Source organism: Macadamia integrifolia, chromosome 12 (genome assembly GCF_013358625.1).
Source record: "Macadamia integrifolia cultivar HAES 741 chromosome 12, SCU_Mint_v3, whole genome shotgun sequence".
In the NCBI taxonomy this organism is placed as follows: Eukaryota; Viridiplantae; Streptophyta; class Magnoliopsida; order Proteales; family Proteaceae; genus Macadamia; species Macadamia integrifolia.
Window position 1 is genome coordinate 19,643,037 of NC_056568.1, and position 22,401 is coordinate 19,665,437.

At 38.0% G+C, this 22,401-nt stretch overlaps 2 protein-coding genes across 3 annotated transcripts; one reads left to right on the forward strand and one right to left on the reverse strand.

Annotated features, from left to right (window-relative positions):
• The first annotated feature begins 677 nt into the window (after positions 1-677).
• LOC122058261 (39S ribosomal protein L22, mitochondrial-like) lies at positions 678-11,631 on the forward strand. Of its 2 annotated transcripts, XM_042620869.1 has the most exons (8): positions 739-774; positions 1,740-1,803; positions 8,422-8,602; positions 9,025-9,101; positions 9,967-10,131; positions 10,684-10,794; positions 10,985-11,051; positions 11,124-11,631. In XM_042620869.1, the coding sequence occupies exons 3-8, from the start codon at positions 8,482-8,484 to the stop codon at positions 11,393-11,395; spliced, it is 813 nt and encodes a 270-aa protein (XP_042476803.1). In that variant the 5' UTR covers positions 739-774; positions 1,740-1,803; positions 8,422-8,481; the 3' UTR covers positions 11,396-11,631. The 2 variants fall into 2 exon arrangements, with proteins under 2 accessions (XP_042476804.1, XP_042476803.1); XM_042620870.1 differs by lacking the exon at positions 1,740-1,803 and having other exon boundaries at positions 678-774.
• A 2,480-nt stretch (positions 11,632-14,111) lies between these two features.
• On the reverse strand, positions 14,112-18,221 carry LOC122056995 (protein STRICTOSIDINE SYNTHASE-LIKE 3-like). Its single transcript, XM_042618974.1, has 4 exons — positions 17,793-18,221; positions 16,536-16,811; positions 14,967-15,134; positions 14,112-14,581 (listed from the first exon to the last, which is right to left on the reverse strand). The coding sequence occupies exons 1-4, from the start codon at positions 18,119-18,121 to the stop codon at positions 14,179-14,181; spliced, it is 1,176 nt and encodes a 391-aa protein (XP_042474908.1). The 5' UTR covers positions 18,122-18,221; the 3' UTR covers positions 14,112-14,178.
• Positions 18,222-22,401: the final 4,180 nt, after the last annotated feature.

Here is a 22,401-nt window from a genome sequence, read left to right on the forward strand (position 1 = left end):
GCCAAGAAGCCCTGTCTTGTTACCTGTCAAAGTTGAGGTCTCCTTTGGCTTGGGTTTTAAGGTTATTCCCATTCATGGAAAATATTTGGGATTATCAACGGAGTTTGGGAGATTTAAAAAAAAAGCTTTATTCTCTAGTCTAGTAGAGAAAATTCAAATTAAGCTAGCTGGTTGGAAAGAGAACCTCTTGTTTACTACGGGGAAAGAGATTCTGATGAAATCAGTGACTACTTGTATTACTTTACTCCATGTCCTTATTTTTATAACCTCTATCCACTTGCAATAGACTTAACAATATCATCTCTCACTTATGGTGGAAAAATGAGGAGGAAAATGAGTTTTTTGGATTAGCTGGGATAAACTCTCCAATAGCAAATATGTTGGAAGCCTAGGTTTTAGGGATTTCAGGAATTTTAACATTGCTCTCTTGGACCCCCAGTGCTAGTGGATCCTCAACAATGATAAGGCCTTTTATCACCTCAGGTTTCAGAAATCAGAAACCCTCATTCATGGTTCCACAATGGGTTTCAAAAATTGGGAATCGGTCAAACCGATCCCGATTCCTGTCAACTTGGATCGGAACACTCATGCCAAGTTTCCTTTCAATCGGTTATTTTCAGATCAAATGGCCGATTCTAGGGTTCTGAAATCGGAACATAATCGGCAGGGACCGATTCTATCCCCGATTCATGGTTTTAAAAACCTGAGGTATTTGCCTTTCTGCAAATCCTTTGTCCTTTCTCTCTCCTTCTCTGGAATCGTCGGAGTAACAAGGTAAGTCTCTCTCTCTCTCTCTCTCTCTCCAGCTCTACCTTCATCTTTTTGGGAGGGCAAACGGGTTTTAGAGCTCTTCAAAATGCCTATAGAGATAGATGGTGATGGTGGCAGTGGCAGATTTCGGATAGCAGCCGCCATCCATGAACCTAATGAAGTCTGGGGACTTAGGTCTCCATTTCATTAATTAGAGAACTCAGATTTGAGCCTCAAATCTCAATGTAACGTCGAGATTTCTTCAACTAAGGATATTAGATGATTTAGATCTATCACTTTAAATGTTTAGTCAGCAATGTGTGGATGGCGATTTTCGACTTTCGTTTTCAGATTTTCATTCTACAGTTGAAGTTCATGTCCTCCTTAGATAAGAAATATGGACGTAGTGAAATTGCTGCTGATATCTAAAGAATGTTGCTTCAATCTAAAGAAGTTATTGTTTGTTGATCAATTAACAATCTTATTAAGCTCCATAACACGCTATGACTGAATAGAGAACAATAATAGGAAACACATATAGGAAAAGAACATCACTATGCAACACAGAAGAGGCAACCAATGGAAATGGAGGTGGTCGGTGGTCCTGATCAAGAGGGCTACTGGCCTTTGTATCTGCCATTGACTGAGAGGGCAAGAAGGTTGTTGGCTTGCCTGTCTGCTCTGGTGTTGATTAAGAGGGTGAGACGTTAAATGCAGAGGTCTGCTGTTGTACACTTGTAGCTCAAACCCAAGAGTGATAACCTAAGCTGAGGGGAATTAAACTGATGGAGACGATAAGAGGGGCACTTCGAATCATTTCCCAGTCACTGAAGCCGTTCCCCTATCATATTTAATTTCTTTTCGCGGGGCCAAGCACAGGATTTCGCCTAATGCTAGTCAAGAAGATCATTCATGGTCTGCTAAACCTTTTTTTTTTTTCCCTTCTCAGGGCATCGGGTGTAGTTTTTTTTTTTTTTTTTTCTTCTCAGGGCATCAGGTGTAGTTGCAGATTACAGAGGGCTCTCTCGCATGAGGCTACATGATTCGCCTCAGGTCAGTGACTCTCTTTGTTCTCTGAAATTATCAATGTTGCTGTTTTGTATTTTTTCTGTTCTGTTTTTCCCTCCTTTTCTTCTCAGAACAGAATCCTCTTTTTTTGCTGTCACGAATTAAACATTCTTGTTCTACTCTGAAAATTTTCTATGTTTCTATTCATCTATGAGGTTTCACTTTGATAAAATCATATATATATATATATATATATATTTTCCCTCCTAAAAGTCAGCAATATATTAGAATAAATATAAAGAAGTACAAAATGGTGTCCAGGCATTCCCAGATGGAAAAAACTACAAAAACCAATTAAAATCGTAGATGGATATAACTGAGAAATCAGTTATCAAACCGGTATCTTGATCTGTCTTGTGCATCCCAAATGATATCACTTTGTATAAAAGAAGGATTTTCTGCACATTGATTGGAAGTTCTCAAAACTCTTGAGATGAAGCCATTGTTGAAGAATATCCAAGGAATAGAATTGTTTTGAATGCTTAAAACAACTGCAGTTAAGCACATTCTATCCATAGGCACTAAATTCGTTTTTACTTAGCCAAGAGGAGGCCATAGAGAAAAGCTGAAAATTCTGCAAAATAGTTTGTAGATTTCCCCAGGTAATGAATGTAGTATCCACATGGCGATCCTTCATGATTTCTAAAAATTCCTCTAGCTCCTGATTGCCCCAAATTACTCAGTGCACTCCCATCAATATTCAATTTAATCCAACCGGCGCCATGTGACCTCAATGATACTTGGAGAAGGAGGATTGGGACTTGAAATTCTCAATCGTCTGAAATTTATAAGATCAGCCATAGATTTTTTTTTTTGAGAAAATTGCATTGCCACCTCATGAACTTTGGTCCTTATTGAATGCCACCCCTGGACTTTTCGAAACACCAAAGACACCCCCTAAAAATTCAAACAATTCCAAATCAGTCCCTGCCGTTAGCCGACCGTGTTAAGTGGATGAAAGTCGGTTAGTTTTTTTTCCAAAATGCCCAAAACACCCCCAACTATTGTGAGAGGACAATATTCCCCTCCCTTTCCCTTCTTCTTTTAAATCCACTCTCCCTCTCACTCCTCACTCATACTCATACGAACAAGGAAGAAGAAGGAAAAAAAACCTGCAACTCGACTGCTCCCCTCTGGCATGCGATTCTCAGGCCAATAGCTGACCGGCGTGCGATTCCCCTCCCCTGTGATACAAGAGTGGAGGTTGTCAGATGTTGTAATTAAATACATGACGTGAAAGAGAGGGTGTAATTGGAAAAGGGAGAAATGGAAATGTGATGCTGGAAATTGAAGGGCAAAGCAGGGTTGGTTGGAAAGATTCAAAAGACTGTTGTTTGCAGTAAGAAAATGAGAACACAGAAATTGTTGTCATTGCCTTGGGAAGGAGGGAGAGAGAGCGAGAGAGAGAAGGGAAGACGGAGGGGGTTAGTGAGGAGAGCATACACAAATCCCAATCACTGGTTGAGGATTCAACATTGTAGCCCAGGATAAAATGTCCTAAAAGAGTTAGAATACATAGTACTGCATAGACAGATCCCAGAATGTAAATAACTAGTTAAATCAAAATGTCGTATTTTTCGATAATCAAGTTGGTTATCTGTAGGCAGTGAAGTACAAAAAGGCTTCTAAGCCCCGATCTGCAAAGTGAAACACTATGAAAGTTACCAACTTAACAAGCTGGCTTATCATCACAGAAAGTTCAGATTAAAGACGGCGGCACCAAAGGGGGGGAGGGGAGGGGGAGGGGGAGGGGGGGGGTGGAAGAGAAATGAATGAAACTTTGCTGCCAAAGTGCAGAATTGGGTTGGATTTAGAAGAGTAATCCCATCAACGAAGTACTATCAAAGTTGCTTTTTTCCCTTCGATAATAAAAGCAGGTTTGGATGTTCAGGTTGGGGAAAAACAGCCAGTAGAGAATGGTTATTGGTCCAAGCATGCTTGACGAGAAGAGGAAAAGATGGGATCGTAGAGATATGGAATAGTTACCAATACCAGCCTATGGAGGAGTAATGTCATGGTTTCTAATGCAACCTTCAAGCGGCATATTAAAATCAAGAAAGATTACGGCACAAGGAACTCATTTGGAATGTAGATGCCATGAGGATGCCTTTCCCCTGATTTTTTAGTTGGCCAGTGGCAAGCGTGCACTGGTGAATATGCCCAAGAAGATGGGCTGTTTAGTGTTTGGTCTCCTGATCTTGAACTTGCATCTAAATGATTTTGAGCTGCCTCAGAAGTTTCAGCTCTTTCAAGGAGTGTGACAAAAGGATTTAGGAGGGTCAACAAGATTTTAGGGTTATTACTTTTCCCAAATAAAAAGGTTTTGAGGGTATGGAATCTAAATAGCTCAAGTCTCTTTGTGGTGACGTTTATGTTCCAACCCTTGCACAGAGACAGGTGGTCCAGATAATTCTGTCCATCCTTGGGGAATTGCACGCCGGTCAGCTATTGGCCTGAGAATCGCTCGTTGGAGGGGAGCGGTCGAGTTGCAGGTTTTTTTCCCTTCTTCTTCCTTGTTTGTATGAGTTGAGTGAGGAGTGAGAGGGAGAGTGGGTTTAGAAGAAGAAGGGAAAGGGAGGGCAATATTGTCCTCTCACAATAGCTGGGGGTGTTTTGGGCATTTTGGAAAAAAACTAACAGACTTTCATTCACTTAACACGGTCGGCTAACTGCAGGGACTGATTTGGAATTGTTTGAATTTTCAAGGGGTGTCATTGGTGTTTCGAAAAGTCTAGGGGGTGGCATTGAATAAGGACCAAAGTTCAGGGGGTGGCAATGCAATTTTCTCTTCTTTTTTTTTGGGGGGGGGGGGACATAATAAAAGATGCTTTTGAACTTCTCTCTTAACTGCCTCAATAATAGTTCGCGAGGTTGTCTACGATTACCTTCAAATCTCCATGACTTTCGTTCAAATCAGATTCACATTGACACCAAGATAAAAGCTGACATTCATATGCTCTTGAGAGAAGTAATAGATAATTTCCTTTTCCACCAAAAGAAAAAAAACAGCTCCTGAATCGAAGAGCAAACATGCCAAGACATATTAGATAAATCCATCCAGATATTGCTGTCATACTTGTCGAGAGAAAGAACATTCCATAAGCATATGGTTTAAACTTTCACATTAGTGTAAACAAAGATTGCATTTGGATACTAATGGAACCACCTTCTTAGAGATTAAGTCATCTGTAGGCAGTTTCTGAAGCAACAATCTCCAAAAAAATGTTGACTGTCTAGGCTGAAAATAATCATCTCAAATAAATGAACTCCATGGAACAGCTGCACTTTTACCTCGAATTTCTATCAAAGCTGGTTTGACTGAGAAAGAACCTAACTGAGAGAAATTCCAAATTCGCGTGTCCTCTTCACCATGGACCGGAAGAATGTTGTTGGTTGACAAAACGATAACCTGCAAAAAAACTGGTAACAATTGGGAATTACCGTTTTGCATGAGAAATAAAATTTGATATCTTTGCTGTGAAGTTCTTGAAAAAAGTTTCTTCCAACCTTGAACTCTCTGCAATAGAGAAATCACCCAGCCATCTATCCTTCCAAAAATTAATCTTTGTTCCATCTCCTATAACCCATCTTTCATGGCCATATTGAAGAGGATTGATATGAATTCCTGAGAGAACCGTCAGGATGAACATATTTAACTCTCAATTTCTAATATGGTTGATTCATTTTTAATAGACCACCATAGCCTGGATAACAAGGCCATATTCATATCCCTTAATCTTCGAATACCCAAACCTCCCTCTTCTTTGGGCTTACACAAAGTGTCCCACTTCATTGTGATAGCTTTAAATTGCTTCGGGTCCCCAGACCAAATTAAATTCCTCGTCCAGCGTTCCATTAATTTGACCAAAGATTACGGCCACCAGTAAATAGAGAAGTTATGCATAGGAATACTTGAAAGAACAGATTTCGCCAGTTGTATCCTTCCTACCATAGAGATAAACTTCCCTTTTCAACCAACAAGTTTAGCTTTGAATTTGTTCACCAAAGGTAAAATGAAGTCTTTTTTAACTTTTCCTTTTAATTATCTCAATTCCAAGATATCTAGTGGGAAACTTGATTTGAAAAACCAAGAACCTCCACAATTCTAGCTTTTCTTGCCGCTGAAATTTTTGTAAGCATAATTTACTTTTCTCTTAATGGATCATCTAACCAGAATAAAGCTGATATTATTTTCAGATATTTGTGCAAATGCTGAAAATTAAAACATCATCAGAAAAAAGTAGGTGTGTTGGAACCCAAGCGTTCCTCGGGCCCTGTAATGCTTTTATTTTCCCATCTAGCCTGAGAGCAGAAATGCCTCTATATAGAACTACTTCTACAATAATAAACAACATAGGGGAAAGAGGATTACCTTACCTTAAAATCCAATCTAAACACCAAAGTATCCAACATGACCTCCATTAACTAGAACAGATATTTTTGTTGATGAGAGCATTTGATGAATCCAATGTATCCAAACTTCACTGAAGCCAAACTTTTCCTCATAACATCAAATAAGAAATCCCAAGCAAGAGTGTTGTAAGCCTTATGAACATCCAACTTCAAACCAATACAACCACCACAAGTTCTTTTTTGCATAATATCAGGCATCAGCCAACTCTGAAGCCATACTAATATTTGAAAAAATCACCTTCCTCTTCTGAACCAACATAGGAAGCAAAGTAGACATCCTAGTAGCCAAGATTTTTAGGATTAATTTAAAGAAGAAGTTCTCCACACAAATAGGCGTGAATTTTTCTAAGGACTTCACTCCTTCAACCTTTGGAATAAGAGTGACAAAATTACTGTTGAACCCCTTCTCGGAAAAAAATTTGAACTGCTAGACAAATATCACCTCCAATATTACCACAACATTTACGATAAAACGCACCAGGAAAACGATCTGGGCTTGGAGCTTTATTCAGATCAAGATCTAGGAAAGTTCCTTTAATCTCTTCAAATAAAGGAATTGATAAAAGCATATTATTATTATCAGATTGATGAATTAAACTCGGAATACACGAAAGGAGCTTAGTATACCTTGTAGTCTATGGTTTCTTTTGTTTTGCTGTCAATTTGTTACTTTCTTCTCACCTTTACTTTTACTATTTTGTCCTTGCTCGGATTCATATAGACGACCCCATTAAGTTGGGATAAGGCTGAGTTTTTTGTTGTTGTTGTAGCGTATGCTACACATAATTTAGTAGTATGACATACAAAATGCATTGAAATGCTCCCCCCCCCCCCCCGTCAGAATATATATATATATATCTATATATATATAGCATTTGCTACACATAATCTTGCCCAAATGCACCAAATCTTTGTTGTAGATGTGTTGTAGAAGCCTCCGACACGTTCCACCAAGATTTGCAAGTTAAATGGCCAAAAAACTCCAAAGGTTTGGTGTCAAAATAGCAGGTTTCAGTTGAATTCTGTCGAAATTGGTCGAAATAGAGACCCATTTCAATCAAGATTTGGTTTTTAAATAGAAGGGATGTACCATCGGTGGTACGGAGCTGAAACGGTACGCAATTTCGACCGGAACTTGAATATTTCGGTCGGATCATTGCATGCCTATAGAGTTGCATGCAATTTCATTTCGACCAAGGTTGGAACCAAAATATTTCGTGAGTCCTGTCATTTTGACCGAAATCTGAACCTTGGTTTTCTGATTTAACCCTTTTTTTGTATCCTCTGCGTTTTTGTCATTTTCTCTTGTTTCTGGTGAAGCAATTTTTTTTCTGGTACACTTGAATTTCGTTTAGTCATTTGGGGGGGAAAAAAAAATGCAGAAATGCCATCAATTTGACCAAATTTCTGAAGTTTGTGACTTGGTGATTTTGACTGAATTAATATTGGGCAGTCGATTTGACTTTTGAAGATTATGTTCTGCTTATTCCCAATTCATTTTCTCAAGAGCTTTAGTTTACCTGTTAAGTTTCTTTCCTGTGTTGGCTATGCCATGGAACACTACATATCGTGTCAAATAAGAGCTTTTGCCGGTCGTCGGACCTAATATGGCCACTTTATTCTGGTATACGAGCCAATATGTTGACATTTGCTGTCAATGTTCATTTCAAATGTAAAGTCTTTATGCTCTGCTCTTTTTTTTTTTGTGACAACTATTCTTCATAATATTTTCTTTTGACCTCTGGGGGGTGTTCCACATGTTATAATTAGGTAAAAATATGTTTGTGCTATCATAGTTTTCTCATGCTCTCAATAAAGCAAATCCCATGAAATATATAATTCCTTATATTTTTTATTGCAATGTAGGAGATATTGAAATGGCATTAGTGTGGAAGTCAACCCTTCCCCTCTGGTTTCTCTGTTCGTGATTGTGTGTATGTTTCACAAACTAGGCAGAACCACTTGGTGCTATGTATTTCTCATGTGACGGTCTCTCCGGCAACAATTAGGCACAATAGTGGTGGTGCACAGTATTAGTTTTTTGTGTACCAACTGCTTATGTGATTCAATTTCCTTCCCCTTTTTTGTTTTGAGATCATTTTTTTCCCTTTTGGTTGAAATTGGTGTTCATTATACGGTGTTTATTGTTTTATATTTTATTGCTACCTGACTGTTTCCCTCATCCAATAGGTGAACTGACCCTGCTTTGATAGGCTTGTTGATAGAGGATTTCACTAAGCTTCTGTAGTCATGATGAGGTGGCAGAAGCATTTACAGTCTATACTTTGTCATGTTGGCAGAAGAGAGGCCCAAATTGAGAGTGCATCCTTGAATTTATCTAGTGCTCGTAAAATTTCCTCTTATTTACTAGGTAAATTAATCTGAACTCTCTGTGGTAAAGCATACTAGAAAATCTTATGCTAATGATCATGTCATTGAATAGAGTGTCAAAAGAAAAAAGTCAATGATGTGTGTGTGTGTAGAGAGAGAGAGAGAGAGAGAGAGATTTCTATTCATTAGGATCAATGTTGCTGACCCATTTAGCTGAGTTTCTCTTGACTTGTTGGGCTGTGCTTCTTTTCTCTTACTATCTTCTTCTTTCTTTACTCCTCTTTTCATCTTTTCATTTCTTCCTTCCCCCAATTCTGTTTGGACTTTTTTTTTCTTATTATGTTTTTTAAGGATCCATGTAGCCGACCCCATTAAGTTGGGATAAGGCTGAGTTTGTTGTTTGTTGTTGTAGGCAATGCAATTTGGTTGTTGAGTAAATAGATTAGGTTTTTTTTTTTGCAGGTGAATTTCCACATCAACCGAGCACACTACCATACACAAATATTCCAAGACCTCTGCATCAATATTTACAACAGTTGGTAATGATAACATGTTTCTTTTGTACTGAGATTTGCATTGGTTAATTTAACCAAGCTAGTATTTTCTAGCTTCTCTTCTTACTGGAAAAATAGCATACCCAGTGCACAAGGCTCCTGCAATGCGGGTCTGGGGAGGGTCATAATTTACACAGCCTTACCTCTGCTTCACAGAGTGGCTGTTTCCTGACTCAGACCCATGACCACTTGGTCACAATGGAGAGCAACCTTACCGTTGCACCAAGGTCTACCTTCTAGCTTCTCTTCTTACCAGTCTAGCACAAAATGATTTCAAATCTTACTGCTGCATTTGATAAATGATAGCATTATTGTTTTGCGGGGAGAACATACCATATATATGAGGTTTATATTTCTCAGGGATCCCTCTCCTCCTGCCCACTAAAAATCTAACCTACTGACACAAACTACCAATCAGTTGCAACTTCTTGATTGAATCCCAAATAGCAGACAGAGGGGACATTTATACATTGTTGCAACTGGGTTTTCATGAGCCTCATTTACTTTTCCACTGGTCTCCTTTCTATATTTAGATTAGAATGACCGTCTTGTAATTAATCAAATATTTTGCACAAACACTTTATTTTAAGTGGCACATCGGACGAATGGTCGAAGCCAACACAGTTGGTGAGCCACTTGGAATGCAAGTTATAGGGCACGTTGGTAATGAGCTTCAGGTCTATCAAATACTTCTTTGTTGTGTCCCTTATCTTATGAACATTTAGAGTACATTTCTAAATCCATTTTTCACTTTGGCGTTAAGATTGATTTTTTTTTTATTATTTTTATTTTTTTAAATCCCGTTACTTTGGTGTGAAGATTGGTTTTTTGTCTATTTCTGTTGTTGTAGGGCATCTCGAGTTCAAGGAAATTACTTGCAGATTCATCATCTGATATAACACCCATTTCTTCTCCATTGATACCCATTTCAGCACCAAACAGTGGAAAAACTGAAACCCAGGCTGTTGTGTCTAAGCCTGCAAAAGTTCAAGCAGTTTTAAAGGGCATTAAACAGGTGCTAAAGATACCACCAGTTGCATCTTTTTTCTTATCAATGTATGTAGAGAACTTCTAAGCTCCATATCTGTGGTGTGAAAGCTAAATGAAGTTGAAATTCCAAATTTTTATCAAACTTTGCTTGCATTTCTATTAATAAAGAAACTTTGTTGGGATCAAGTGATCAACCCATCAATCACTATTTGAATAATTTCTTTCTATTGATGTTATTCCTTTATGCCTTTTTCACTCATTGAAGATCCAAAAAGAGAGTTGACTTTCATGTGCATTACTTTGACTGTGCAACTAATATCACCTTTTATTCCTTCTGAGTTACTTTTAGAGGATTGTTTATCACCTCTTTTAATTTTTGGGCTAGTCCTCACTGGAAGCTCTTGATAGTTTTCACTTTAGATTGGCTGCTGATAATCTGAACTACCAACATATACATTGCTTTGTGAATCATATTCCAAATTTCTATTGTGTAGAAGATTAAAACATATCAGTTGATTACACCTAGACCAGATATATATGCTTATCTGCTTGGTTCTGACATGCACTGTGGTATCAGAGCCCCAAGAAGGTCAATTTGGTGGCTGCATTGGTTCGTGGCATGCGTGTTGAAGATGCATTGTTGCAGTTGCAAGTAACAATAAAACGTGCTGTGAAGACTGTCTATCAGGTGGTGACATTTTCTCACATTGTTATTAGCACCAGAACATCAAACTACACGCTATTGACCTGCTCTTCTTCCCTATAATTATCTACATTCTTGAGTTTTTTTTTTTATTGTGCTGTTTCACAAGCTTCCTTCAGTCTCCCACTCTCCCTTGGTAGACCTTCTGTAACATTATTTTTTATTTATTGTGTAGGTTATTCACTCAGCCCGTGCAAATGCAACCCATAATCATGGGTTGGATCCAGATCGTCTTCTCGTTGGTAACTATTAACTGATCCACAAATGTTCTTCCATCAGTGCACCACAATACTGATTCTTGTGTCTTATTGCAGCGGAGGCATTTGTCGGGAAGGGATTCTTTAAAAAGAGAGTGTCATACCATTCAAAAGGGCGATCTGGAATTAAAGTCAGACCAGAGTGTAGGTTGACGGTGGTAGTGAGGGAGATGACCCCCGAAGAGGAGGCTGAGATAGCCAGACTGAGAGTCAGCAATTTCCGCAAACTCTCGAAGAGGGAAAGTCGGCTTGTACCACATAAACTTATTGAGACCACTCCAATATGGAACCGCAAAAGCAAAGCTTGTAAACCAAGTGTTGTGGCTTGAGCAGGGGTTCCCTTTCTGAGTTTTATGCCAGTGTAGAAAAATAATCTCTAAAGGCTGCTGAGTTTGGAGAGGCATTCCTTTTGACTAGAGAAAGTTCTTGCCAAAAATATTAAACTGGCTTTTGGTAGATGGAACTAGGGTCTTCTTTTTTGTGGATAATTGTCTAAGAAGGTATATTGAATGTTACAGTTAATTTTGATATTTTTTGCGAAGGTAAGTGATTTTATTGACAATTATAACATGAGGTGAAATTCTGTTGGTACTAGAAAGAGAAACCTTAGAAACCTTTTGGATGAGGAGATTCTTGGACCTTGGAGTCCTCAATTCCAACCTTCCCATGTATAATGGGGAGGATTCCATATGGTGCAATCTTGCCTCTTAATAAAATTTTACGTAATTAGATCAGACCTGGGGACCTATGCCTTGATATTTCCTAACAATATCTCATATTAGTTGGGGGAGTTGAATTATATTTGGTCGTTTTATAATCCTCATTCTTAATTTTCTGTATTTACTAATTAGAAAAGATGAGCTGTCTACAAAAAATGAAATAAACTCTCTGCTTAATTAGGGCATAAACTTGGATTGACGGCTGCCAGGTTGTGCAATGGAGTGCTATGGAAACTGAGCTTTGTGGTTCTTGATTGATTTTAGGTTGGAGAATTTAGCATATGACTGCCTTGGGACATGTTTTGTATACAGAAAAACCACAGGGCATTCCAACTCATTCACAGAATTCATAGTTCTTATTCAACTTTTGGAGTTGGTATATCATCTGGTTTTATTACAGCTGAAGATGTATGGGAAATTAATTATTAGAATTGCCTTTCTTTATGCTTATGCTTATTATTATTTTAGACTTTATCGGTTCGTGTAGTCAACCCCATCAAGTTGGAATAAGGTTATGGTGGTTGTTATTGAAAGAAGGTGGACTTTAGGGCACATTTTGATCCAATTCTAATTCTTTGTTCAGCCTCTGTTTCTCGGAATTGGAGATTTATACTTGGATCCAGTATTTGCATCTCCAATTCTCCTCCTCTCCTTTGGTTGATGATAACCTACACACCTCTCCTGCGAATACCAGCACTAAAACACGTGCAATGCACAATCTTTAAAGTCTTCAATGCCTTCCCATAATTGCTCTCTTGTGTAACGATCTGGCAGAATTTTTGAATCAGCCTTTCCATGAAGCAGGATAAGGCTGCATATGTTATGATCCTTCTTAGATCCCGCAGTGGTGGAAGCCTTATGCACTAGGTGTGCTCTTTTTATAATCAGAGCTATGCATATACATCATGACATCAATTCTAATTCTTAGCCTGAATCGAAAAAATTTAAACCAAACATGGGCTTAGTAGGACATGGTAGTTCACACTTCACATATCTCATCAGGAGGCTGAAGCTACTGCCCCATTTTGAACAGTTTGCTAAAAATACAATTCATAATTGCTGTCTTGCAGGCGGCGTAGAAGAACACACCAATGAGATGTGGTGAAAGGGTTTCATACATAGGAGGGAGGTAGTGTCATTTCTTGTGACACAAAGATGCCCTCTGCCCCAGCGGCTTAAAAGAGCCTTTTCTCTCTTTTAATATAAACACAGCCTTATATAGTATACATTATAAATAGGATTTGGTGAGTACCTAATATTTAATCTGTAGAAAAATTATAAGCTTTATAATTTAAAAAAAATAATAATAATAATCCCGTTGTGGTTATTTTGACTACTGGATAGAAGCAGACAAAGACTAGATCGGTCATGTGTCAAGTTTCAAGCAAATACCCTCTGTGTTTTATCATGCAAGGTTTTAAAACTCGGGATCGGTCTCAACCGATTCCAATGTAGATCTGAATCGGACTGATTTACCCTTATTTTTATTAAAAAAATGGTATTTTGAATCATTTTATCTTTATACCTTACTAATGGATCGGTACAGGTTGAATCAGTATCAGGGATTGATCTCAGCTGATACCGATCCAATCCAGGCGATTTTTAAAACCACGTTTTCATGTTGTATGTCTATGCCCTAAGGTTCTTGTATGTCCATGCACACCTATTGCCACTTGGTGATCTCCATTTGAGCTGAAATTTAACATGTGAAAAATGAACCTTAGAGCCCACCTGTCTCCAAAGTTGGCCTATTCAATCTGCCATGGTAGATATTTGAGCGGTTTTCATAAGCTTATCAAAACGGCCTATGCTGGAAGGTTTTACCCATATGATATATATCTTCCACATTACAACTTGATTAGGGCCAAACTTTGTGGATGGGTAGACCTACAAGGTCCTCTGCCTAAATGTCAAGTTTCAGCTCAAACAGATTTTTTCAAGTGGCAAACCTTGAAAAGCCAGGACTGGGAAAAAAAAAATACAGCAATACTCGGGAAGTTGTTTGAATGAACTGAGTCTGAAATTTGACACGTGGCTATTACAGATGTACAATTCATCCCAAGTTCAGTCAGCTAAAACTAACTGTCCAAATGGCTAAAATTGCAGGAAAGTACTAGTTTTGGTTGTTAACAATTCCAAGAGAGAGAGAGAGAGAGAAAGAGGGGGATTACAATATATATATATATATATATATTGCTTTGTAATCACATAGAGTGTAAATGAAATGCAAGGAGGAAGGTGGAAGGGTGAAAGAAGGGAGAAGTGACATACACATGAGAAAAAAAAAAAAAAAAAAAACAGCTAACATGATGAAGAGAATGAAAACTGACAAAATTTGAAGCTAGTTCAGGATTCAATCTCGAAGTATAGGCCAGTTGAGCAAAGACATTACCTCATCCCAACTGGTAAACTGCAACAAAAGGCATCAAGACACTCCCCATCCATATTTTTCCATCCTTTTCCTCAACTTCACTAACTGCTCTCACCACCTTCCCTTGACTGTCCTCCAATATCTGCACAAGTTTCCCCTCAGGGCTGTATTTGACAACCACTCCATGATGCCAACCTCCAATGGTTGCTAAAAACTGATACTTGATTGTAACAGGAAGCTTGAGCAAGAATTTCCTGAGTTTAGGGTAGAGACCACATATATGGTTATACAAAGAATGACGACAGCTGATTGCTACCCAGAATTCACCATTCTCATTGGTTCGCACATTGTCTGGAAATCCAGGCATGATTGCAAATAGCTCTGATGTCCCTGCTTTTTCGCCTTTCAGCCAATATCTCATTAACCTAAGTTAGCAGAAATAAGAGTTAACATGGATAGAGATTTGTTAGTCCAATTGAAAACCACCTAAAAACAATCTAAAAGGTCATGTACAGTCAAGCAAGACTAATCGGAAGGTAAAGAAGGAACTCTAGGATTCTCTTAGGAAAGGCCCCAGCTAATTCATGGACTAGTAATCTGAGCAACAAACTTGTTTAAGCAACCTAAAAACCTCCCCCTCACCCCACCCCACCCCCTCAAAAAAAAAAAAAAAAAGAAGAAGAAGTAAGAAAAAAACCCAATGGTTCAAGTGACCCTTTACCATTTTATCATGTTCTTTTGGAACAAGCAGATAATTAGGGGAAATGGGCACAGAAAAGTTGCAAGCATTTTGAATGAAGCAGAAATTACCTGCCAGGGGAGCTTTCACAAAAGATAAAGAAAGATCCATCCTTGCTCAAGGACAAACCGTTTGGAAATTGGAGGTTACGAACAAGGACAGTGGTTTTCTTTGTAATTGGATCATACTTCAAAACCCTCCCACTATCCTCTGCAGAAAAAACCAGCTGCATGAAGTTCCTACAATAAGATAGTGTGTTAGAATGTTGGCATAGGGTACTATAAATGATCTAACAGAAGACATTTAGTGAATTCAACATGGAAAAAAGCTAACAGGTAACAGAACATCCTTTAAGAACCAATATTACATGAAGCAAAGCAAAGCAGAGAACCTATTCGATTCTCCATAATATGGAGTCCAATCAGGGAACCACCAAAGGCAAATCAATATCTAGTAATTAATCGACACAATGGAGGAAATCTAAGATAACCCATCAAACTGACATTAATTCCAATTAAACTGATCATAGAAAGTACAGATGACATACACACTGTCCAGAAGAATACAACCTCCAACCCGCCATACAATGGATAAAAGCAGCCTACCAAAGTGCTTCAGGGTCCAACAAGAGAAATTGGAGTTGGAGAGCCAGATGTTCAGGCATTTCCCAGGCAGTTGATGCCCAAAAATCAGTAGGATGAACTAAAGGGTTTCCAGTGGATCAAAAAGCACCACATAAGCAAGGAATTCCACAGCACACAAGTCAATTTAGAAATCAAATACATTATTTGTAAGAAACAAATGAAGAATATATAAGCAAAGAGCATAAGGCCAGGATTTTCTTTAGTACTTTATGAGTTTGGGAATCCTTCCAAAAATTATTTTCCCAAATCCCTGTCTACCACAAAAACTAAGAAGACTATTACTTCTGTAACAATCAGGAAAGAAATATAATTCCAGTTCGGAATTAAATCTAATGACCCACAAAACTCCTTCTAAAACCTAGACTTGATTAAAATGATTTGAAACTTGCGAGTAGAAGCTCGGATCATTTTTCAATTATACACATGTTGTTGGTGATTCAAGAAGCTTTATAACTATACCAAATGAAGATCATTAAGGCAATTAGTCACAAAGAAAAATAGATGCCCCAATAAAAGCAATGGATTTTGATCAAGAGGACGTTTCTCAAACTATTCTAATACAAACAGGTTTCAATATAATAGCTCCTACACTTGTATATTAAAAGGATTTGGGATTCAATAACTAGTGCTCAGCCAGATAAAAGCAAAATTACCTATTCAGTCTGCTAGTTTCTGAACTAGGATTTGCTAAACTAGTTTTGCAGATAGTCAGAGAATTCCAATATCTCATAAATCTCCAACATTCATTTCAGATTTCTGAGCTCTATTAATTCAATAGGATGCATATCAACGACCCATGAGGCCAAAGACTGAAATCCCACTTTACTCGAATCCTGCCTTGAGTGTTCCTTATAAACCAAAAGTTGAAAATGTGCTTCTTGTTGAATTCCAGCAAGAACAAAAACCACATTCAGGTTTCATACAGTCAATGTAGAAATAATTCAACAGTTAAAACTACTGGAAATGACGAATAGTTTCATTCTGGAAACAACATGCCTCCTCTGGTATTTGCTGCTACTATCTGTAAAATAAACATTTCCTTCATCATCAATGTCCAAGTCATTTGTGAATCTTAATGGCACCCCTTCTGCCTCCGTTGCAAGTGATGTTGCCAACCCACCTTCTGGCCCCACTTTCATCAACCCAAGATATGCATCAGCAATATACATTTCCCCTGTTTTCTTGTCAAACCGAAGCCCCAAAGGCCGGCCGCAAATGTGCTCATTCTTCAAGTAACTCAAAGGTGATGGCTTTGTGCTGCATAGTACTGACCTACACACAGATAGAAGATAGCAGATAGGAAAAACACAGAATTCAGAAAGTGGCAATTAATAAGGAACGAATGCTTAGAATACATCAACTAAGAAAAAATCTTTGGAAAAAACAAAATATACTTCTGAGTTCTGGCCCTGTTCGTTTGTGTTCTTGTTAATTAAAAACAATGAAGTTGGGTGATTAAAAAAAGCATCAACCAACAAGTGAATTTCACAGTGAGAAGGACATTGGACTATTGTTAGGTCTAGGGCCAAACCAAATCCAGATGTAAACAATCCAATGTTTAGGGGGAGGATTGGGTTGGGGGAATACCAACAGAGACAGAAATTCACCCAATAGACTAAAATTTAAAATTGAAATTTCCAGTTATCAGTTTGTTTCTTTCCTGGAAGGCTGGAAACATAATTTGCAAGTCACCATGTTAGTTTGGAAGTTTACAACAACAACAATAACAACAAAAAATTCAGCCTTATCCCAATTCAATGGGGTCGGCTACAGGGATCCATACACCCAAAGTAAGGGAAAAAAGAAGTCTAAACAGAAAAGGGGGAACAAAGAGATGGTAGTAAGAGGAACGAGTCACAGCCCATGAAGTCAGGAGAATCTCAGCTAGTCGACTACATGGATCCTTGCCCTCCAATAGGCTCTATCGAGGTCATACTTGGATAAGACCGAGACTGCATATAATTTTTCACTACTCCAGTGGTCAATTTCACTACTTCTCCTATGGTCAATTTCCAATCAGGTCAAATTCTAAGCTATGATGCAAGGGGCAGATCTAATCCTGAACAAGATATGCATAAGAACAAAGCTTATACATTCAGAGTAGAGTGGCTTCTGCCAAATATCAGTTATGTCCATTACAATTGTTGGTATTCCCCCAACCAAAAAAAAAAAAAAATTACAATTTTTGAAATTCTGAGCGGCTAAATTAGAATCCCGAAGCAGAGAATTGAACTTAAACTAAACCCAACTCACCTATTGGGAGAAGTATAAGCAAAATCAGTCCAAGACTCGCCATTCCAGAAAATAATCCGCCCATCAGCAACTCCAGTGTAAGGCCCACGACCAAGAGGGTCAAAAGCCATGCTTTCGGGACCTTGGACCTGGTTCAGAAACTTAATCTCCGATCTCTGCAACAGATTTTCAGTGTCTTTGTCGGTGGGGAGCTGAGACCACGGAACCGAATCAATCTCGTAAGCCTCAAAATCTGGGAAGTCAGAAATTGCGCTGTGCTTGAAAGGGTCTATTCCACAGTAGAGAGCTGCAATGAGGAACAGAACGGCTAAGATTCCAGCAGGCGACATTGTCTGGACTTTGAGATTTCCTGAGAAGAGACTTACGCTATGAGGAAGAAAGGACTGAGGCGTTGAGGGCTCAAGGATTTGTTCTTTATAAGTGAAGGGAGATTGTATACTTCTTGAATGGGGCAGGTGGAAATGTGTAAAAGAGACCGTTGGTTGGACGTTCTGGTTGAAATTAATCCTAATCTCTCAACCGCCAAGGGAAGGTACGCCAGCACCCTCTGCATTGATGGGTATGTTCTTCTACACCGCTTGTTCAGAGAAATATTTCCCTAGGGACGTCAAAACTTTGCCCGAACTGGTAAAATTAACAGGAAAAACCCAGACTGAATCGAATGGATTCTTATTGGACTGATTTTGTTGGATTGGGGTATGATGGGACCGGCTGAAAGCTGGATCATGTTGAACTAAATCAATATCCATACCAAAAACTGATTGAAAAATATCATTGAATACAAGGTTATGAATAAGTGAATTGATTATCCATTTATTTTCAATATTAGTGAAAAGATTTTTTATTTTAAGGGGAATTTTTTAGAATCGATAAGTATGATATTATGACAAGGGAAATTGTTATGTGATAATGCTTCCATTGATCTCCTTGTTTATTATACAAAATTAGTTGGATAGTTAAATGAATAATTTGATAGTAAGGTTGATTTTTTGATTTCGATATTATTTGTCTTCCCCTTACAATGATAAACAACGATTTGATTTGTAAAAATGATTTCGCTACAAACTATATTCGTCCACTGATTTCAATAGTTATCTTCCTCTTGCAATTTATTCATCTTTGTTCCGATTACAACATGAACTCATGAAATCAATTTTTCTATTCTTGATATTGTTTACTTGTTTGACTTGGGGAAGATGATTTAATGTGTGTTTTATCGAATCCTTTCTTCATTAAAGGTTATGAACATAAGATTTCATTGTCGTTAAAACCCGAAGCAAATTGATCTAAATTGGTATTAATCAAATATTGAAAAAAAAAAAAAATTTAAAATTGTACTAGACAAAATTCCTTAATGGTTTGGTCTTGATCTCACTCATTTCTAAAACGAAACCAATCTATCCTGATCGAAATTGGTCCAAACTGACTATTTGACACCCTACACTTGCTTATGACAATAAAATGGGCAAGATATCGATGCCTGGTCGTGTAGCTTTTGCACCAGCACGGGGACTAATGAGAGTGCATGCAAGGGCATCAACATGAAAGGGATTTGTTATTTCATAGGGGGTGGTGTGGTAATCTTACATGCCTCTTTGTTTGGGTTTGGGGCCCATGTGACCAAGCAACTTTCTTTTTTTTTTTCTAATAAAATAGAGTAAAAGATTGTTGCCTAATCACGTGGCCCCTGTACTAATGTGGGGGTCAATGAGAGTGTATGCAAAGACATCAATATGAATGAGATTTTTTTTATTTCTTAATGGGTGGGATGGTAATTTCACATATCAACATTGTGTTTGAACATAGTGGCTATGCAACATTCTTTTCCCCAATAAAATAGAAGAGAAGATGCACTCACGAGGCTTGATTCGTGAATGCCAACACACAGTCGTGCACTCTCTCTCTCTCTCTCATATTTGGTGCAAGGGAATGTTTAATCTTGAATGTTGTTCTTTAACCCTTGGCTACTCTTTGCCCCTCTCAAAGAGTGTTTTTTACATGAACAATTATGGACCGTTTTTCACATGAACAATTATTGACTCCTCTTGGGATTTTATGGATTTTTGTCCACTCGTGTAATGGTGAAAAATGAGGGAATATATGAATTTATTTGGTGTTAATATTTTTCTTCTTGAGATTTGGTTCACTATATCTCTTGATGTACGTATTGAGTTTCTCTTATCTTTTCTCCTTTATCTCTTATGATCAAAGTTTATTGAAATGTGATTAGTTGTAGATCCTTTTTTTTTTCTTTTTTAGGTGAAAGTTGTGCATCTTTCCAGATATTGTTATTACTTTATACTTTATATGGATCTTTTAGAAACAAGTGTGCGTTCAAAGTTTGAACTTCTCCGGTCATCATTCTGAACATTATTAAAGGGAAATTTAAGAAATGTGTGGATCACATCTATTTTCATATTTTCTTGCACGTTTCTTATATAATAAAAACCTAAATTTCAAAAAAAAAAAATTCTTACACTTGTATTGTATTTTAAGGTTCAAAAATACAATTAGAAGATTCAAATAATTACCTCTTATATTTATATGTGGTTTAGAAACATGCTTCTACATTGGTAGACACATCTCTTTGTAGAGATGTATCCCTAACGATGGCAACTAGTACAATTTTGATATTTCGGTATAGTTTTGGCATGGTATAGAAGACAATGAATAGATACAAAAACTATATCATATCATACCATACCAAGAACATCCTAAAATTCAATACCAATATTAAATCGGTACAATATGGTTTCTATTCGCTATAAATATGGTTTCTATTCGGTACAAATATGGTTTTGATGACGTTTCTGTTCGCTATTTTGTATTTTTGCCTTTTACGAGATATATCATATATGTAGTTGGTAATTTGGTATTTGGTTAAAAATATATATATATATATATATATATGGAGAGGGATAGGTATGCCGCCGATATCAAGTATGCTAGCGGATAGCACCAATAGGATCACATGATGGAGTATCATTCAGGAAGGATATGAGGGTCATTTCAGAAAAAGGAAAGAGAGAGATAGACACAATGGGTGCTAGCATACTTGATATCGGCGGCATACCCACCCTTTTTCCCATATATATATATATCAGTATGTTTAGTGTATATACCAAACAGTTTTATATTAAAAACCAGTATTTTACCGAACCGAGGAAGGTATCCCTTTTTTTTTTTTTTTTAATATCGAAACCATATTGAATTTTATTTGGTTCGATTTTAACTAGTCGATTTTGGTATCGATACCAAATTGAAACTCTTATGTACCTTACATATGGATATCTACTACAAATACCTCCATATGTGGATATCCTCTAGAGACATATCCCTATATATAAAATGTGTCTATAAACTTGAATACAAAGAGATGTAAAAGACAACCATAAGGGATGACTTTGCAATGTCATTTACTTTATGTAAAGGGCATGACTTTGCAATAAATTGTCTCTTTATCCTTAATTATGGGGAGGTGTATCTTCTCAAATAGGTGTATCTAAAGGGTACTTTCCCTTTATAATGAGAAGATGAAACTCACATTTCTCTACATTACAATGGTGGAAGCAAATGATCACATATGCTTTGGGCAAATAGGCAATGTCATTTGCTCTGATAGATCCGTTACTACAAGAGAGTAATGATCCTAGTCTCAAGGAAAAGAGGGCCGCTTGGATTCAAGTAGATTGCCAAAGCAAGAATAATCAAATCCTGAATTTGTTATCAAACGAATGTGTATGTTCCTCAATATACCTATGCTAATACCATATGGGCTGCACTTGAGAAGGAATATGCACTGAAAAATTTACCTTTGTGGAATAATTAACTTGGTACGTGCACCGATTGCCCTCTTTCCTATCTTGAAGGTAATTAAGGTAAGAGAAGTGAAATAACCGCAGAACTCAATTGACGTAATTAGGAGGTAGCTAACCTCTTTTTCTCAAGGAAAAATTATAGGGTTGTAATGACATGTCGTTCCTCATTCTGTCTCCTAAAGAAATAGTTGATAACAGACCTGTTACTGCCAAAAATCCATATGAGCCGACCTTGCACAAGCACAGAAGATAGAGGCCCAGAGGTATCTCTGGGATTAGTCCTCCGATGCCCAAGTTAGTGACTGGCAGAACAGTGGGTGTCGGCGTACCTCCCTCCAGGTTTCTTTCGGGTTCCCTCTTATAGGGTTTCTTGGCCTAGGGTTTTGGGAACCCCCCTCGGGCATCTTCTCTTCACGTGGTTTGAAGTCTTACGGCCTCCATCGGATGGGCAACATGTGTTCCTCCCTCGGATGCCACGTGTCTTTGTCTTATTAGGTGACAAATTCTACCATATCAGCAGCCCCCTTACTTCCACTAGGACGCTCTTTCAGTGGAAGTAACTACTTAATTTCGCTTTCGTGTGCCCTTCAGCCTTCGGTTTTGGCATTCGTCTTGAAAACACGATCTTTGGTTAGTTATGCTCGGTCTTGGCCTGAGCCACCAACCGAGGTCCTAACCTTCGGTCAGGTTCACTCGGCCTTGGTCTGAGTTCCCTACCGAGGTAGTATCCTTCGGTCAAGTTCACTCGGCCTTGGCCTGAGCCCCCTTCTGAGGTTGAGACCTTAGGCTAG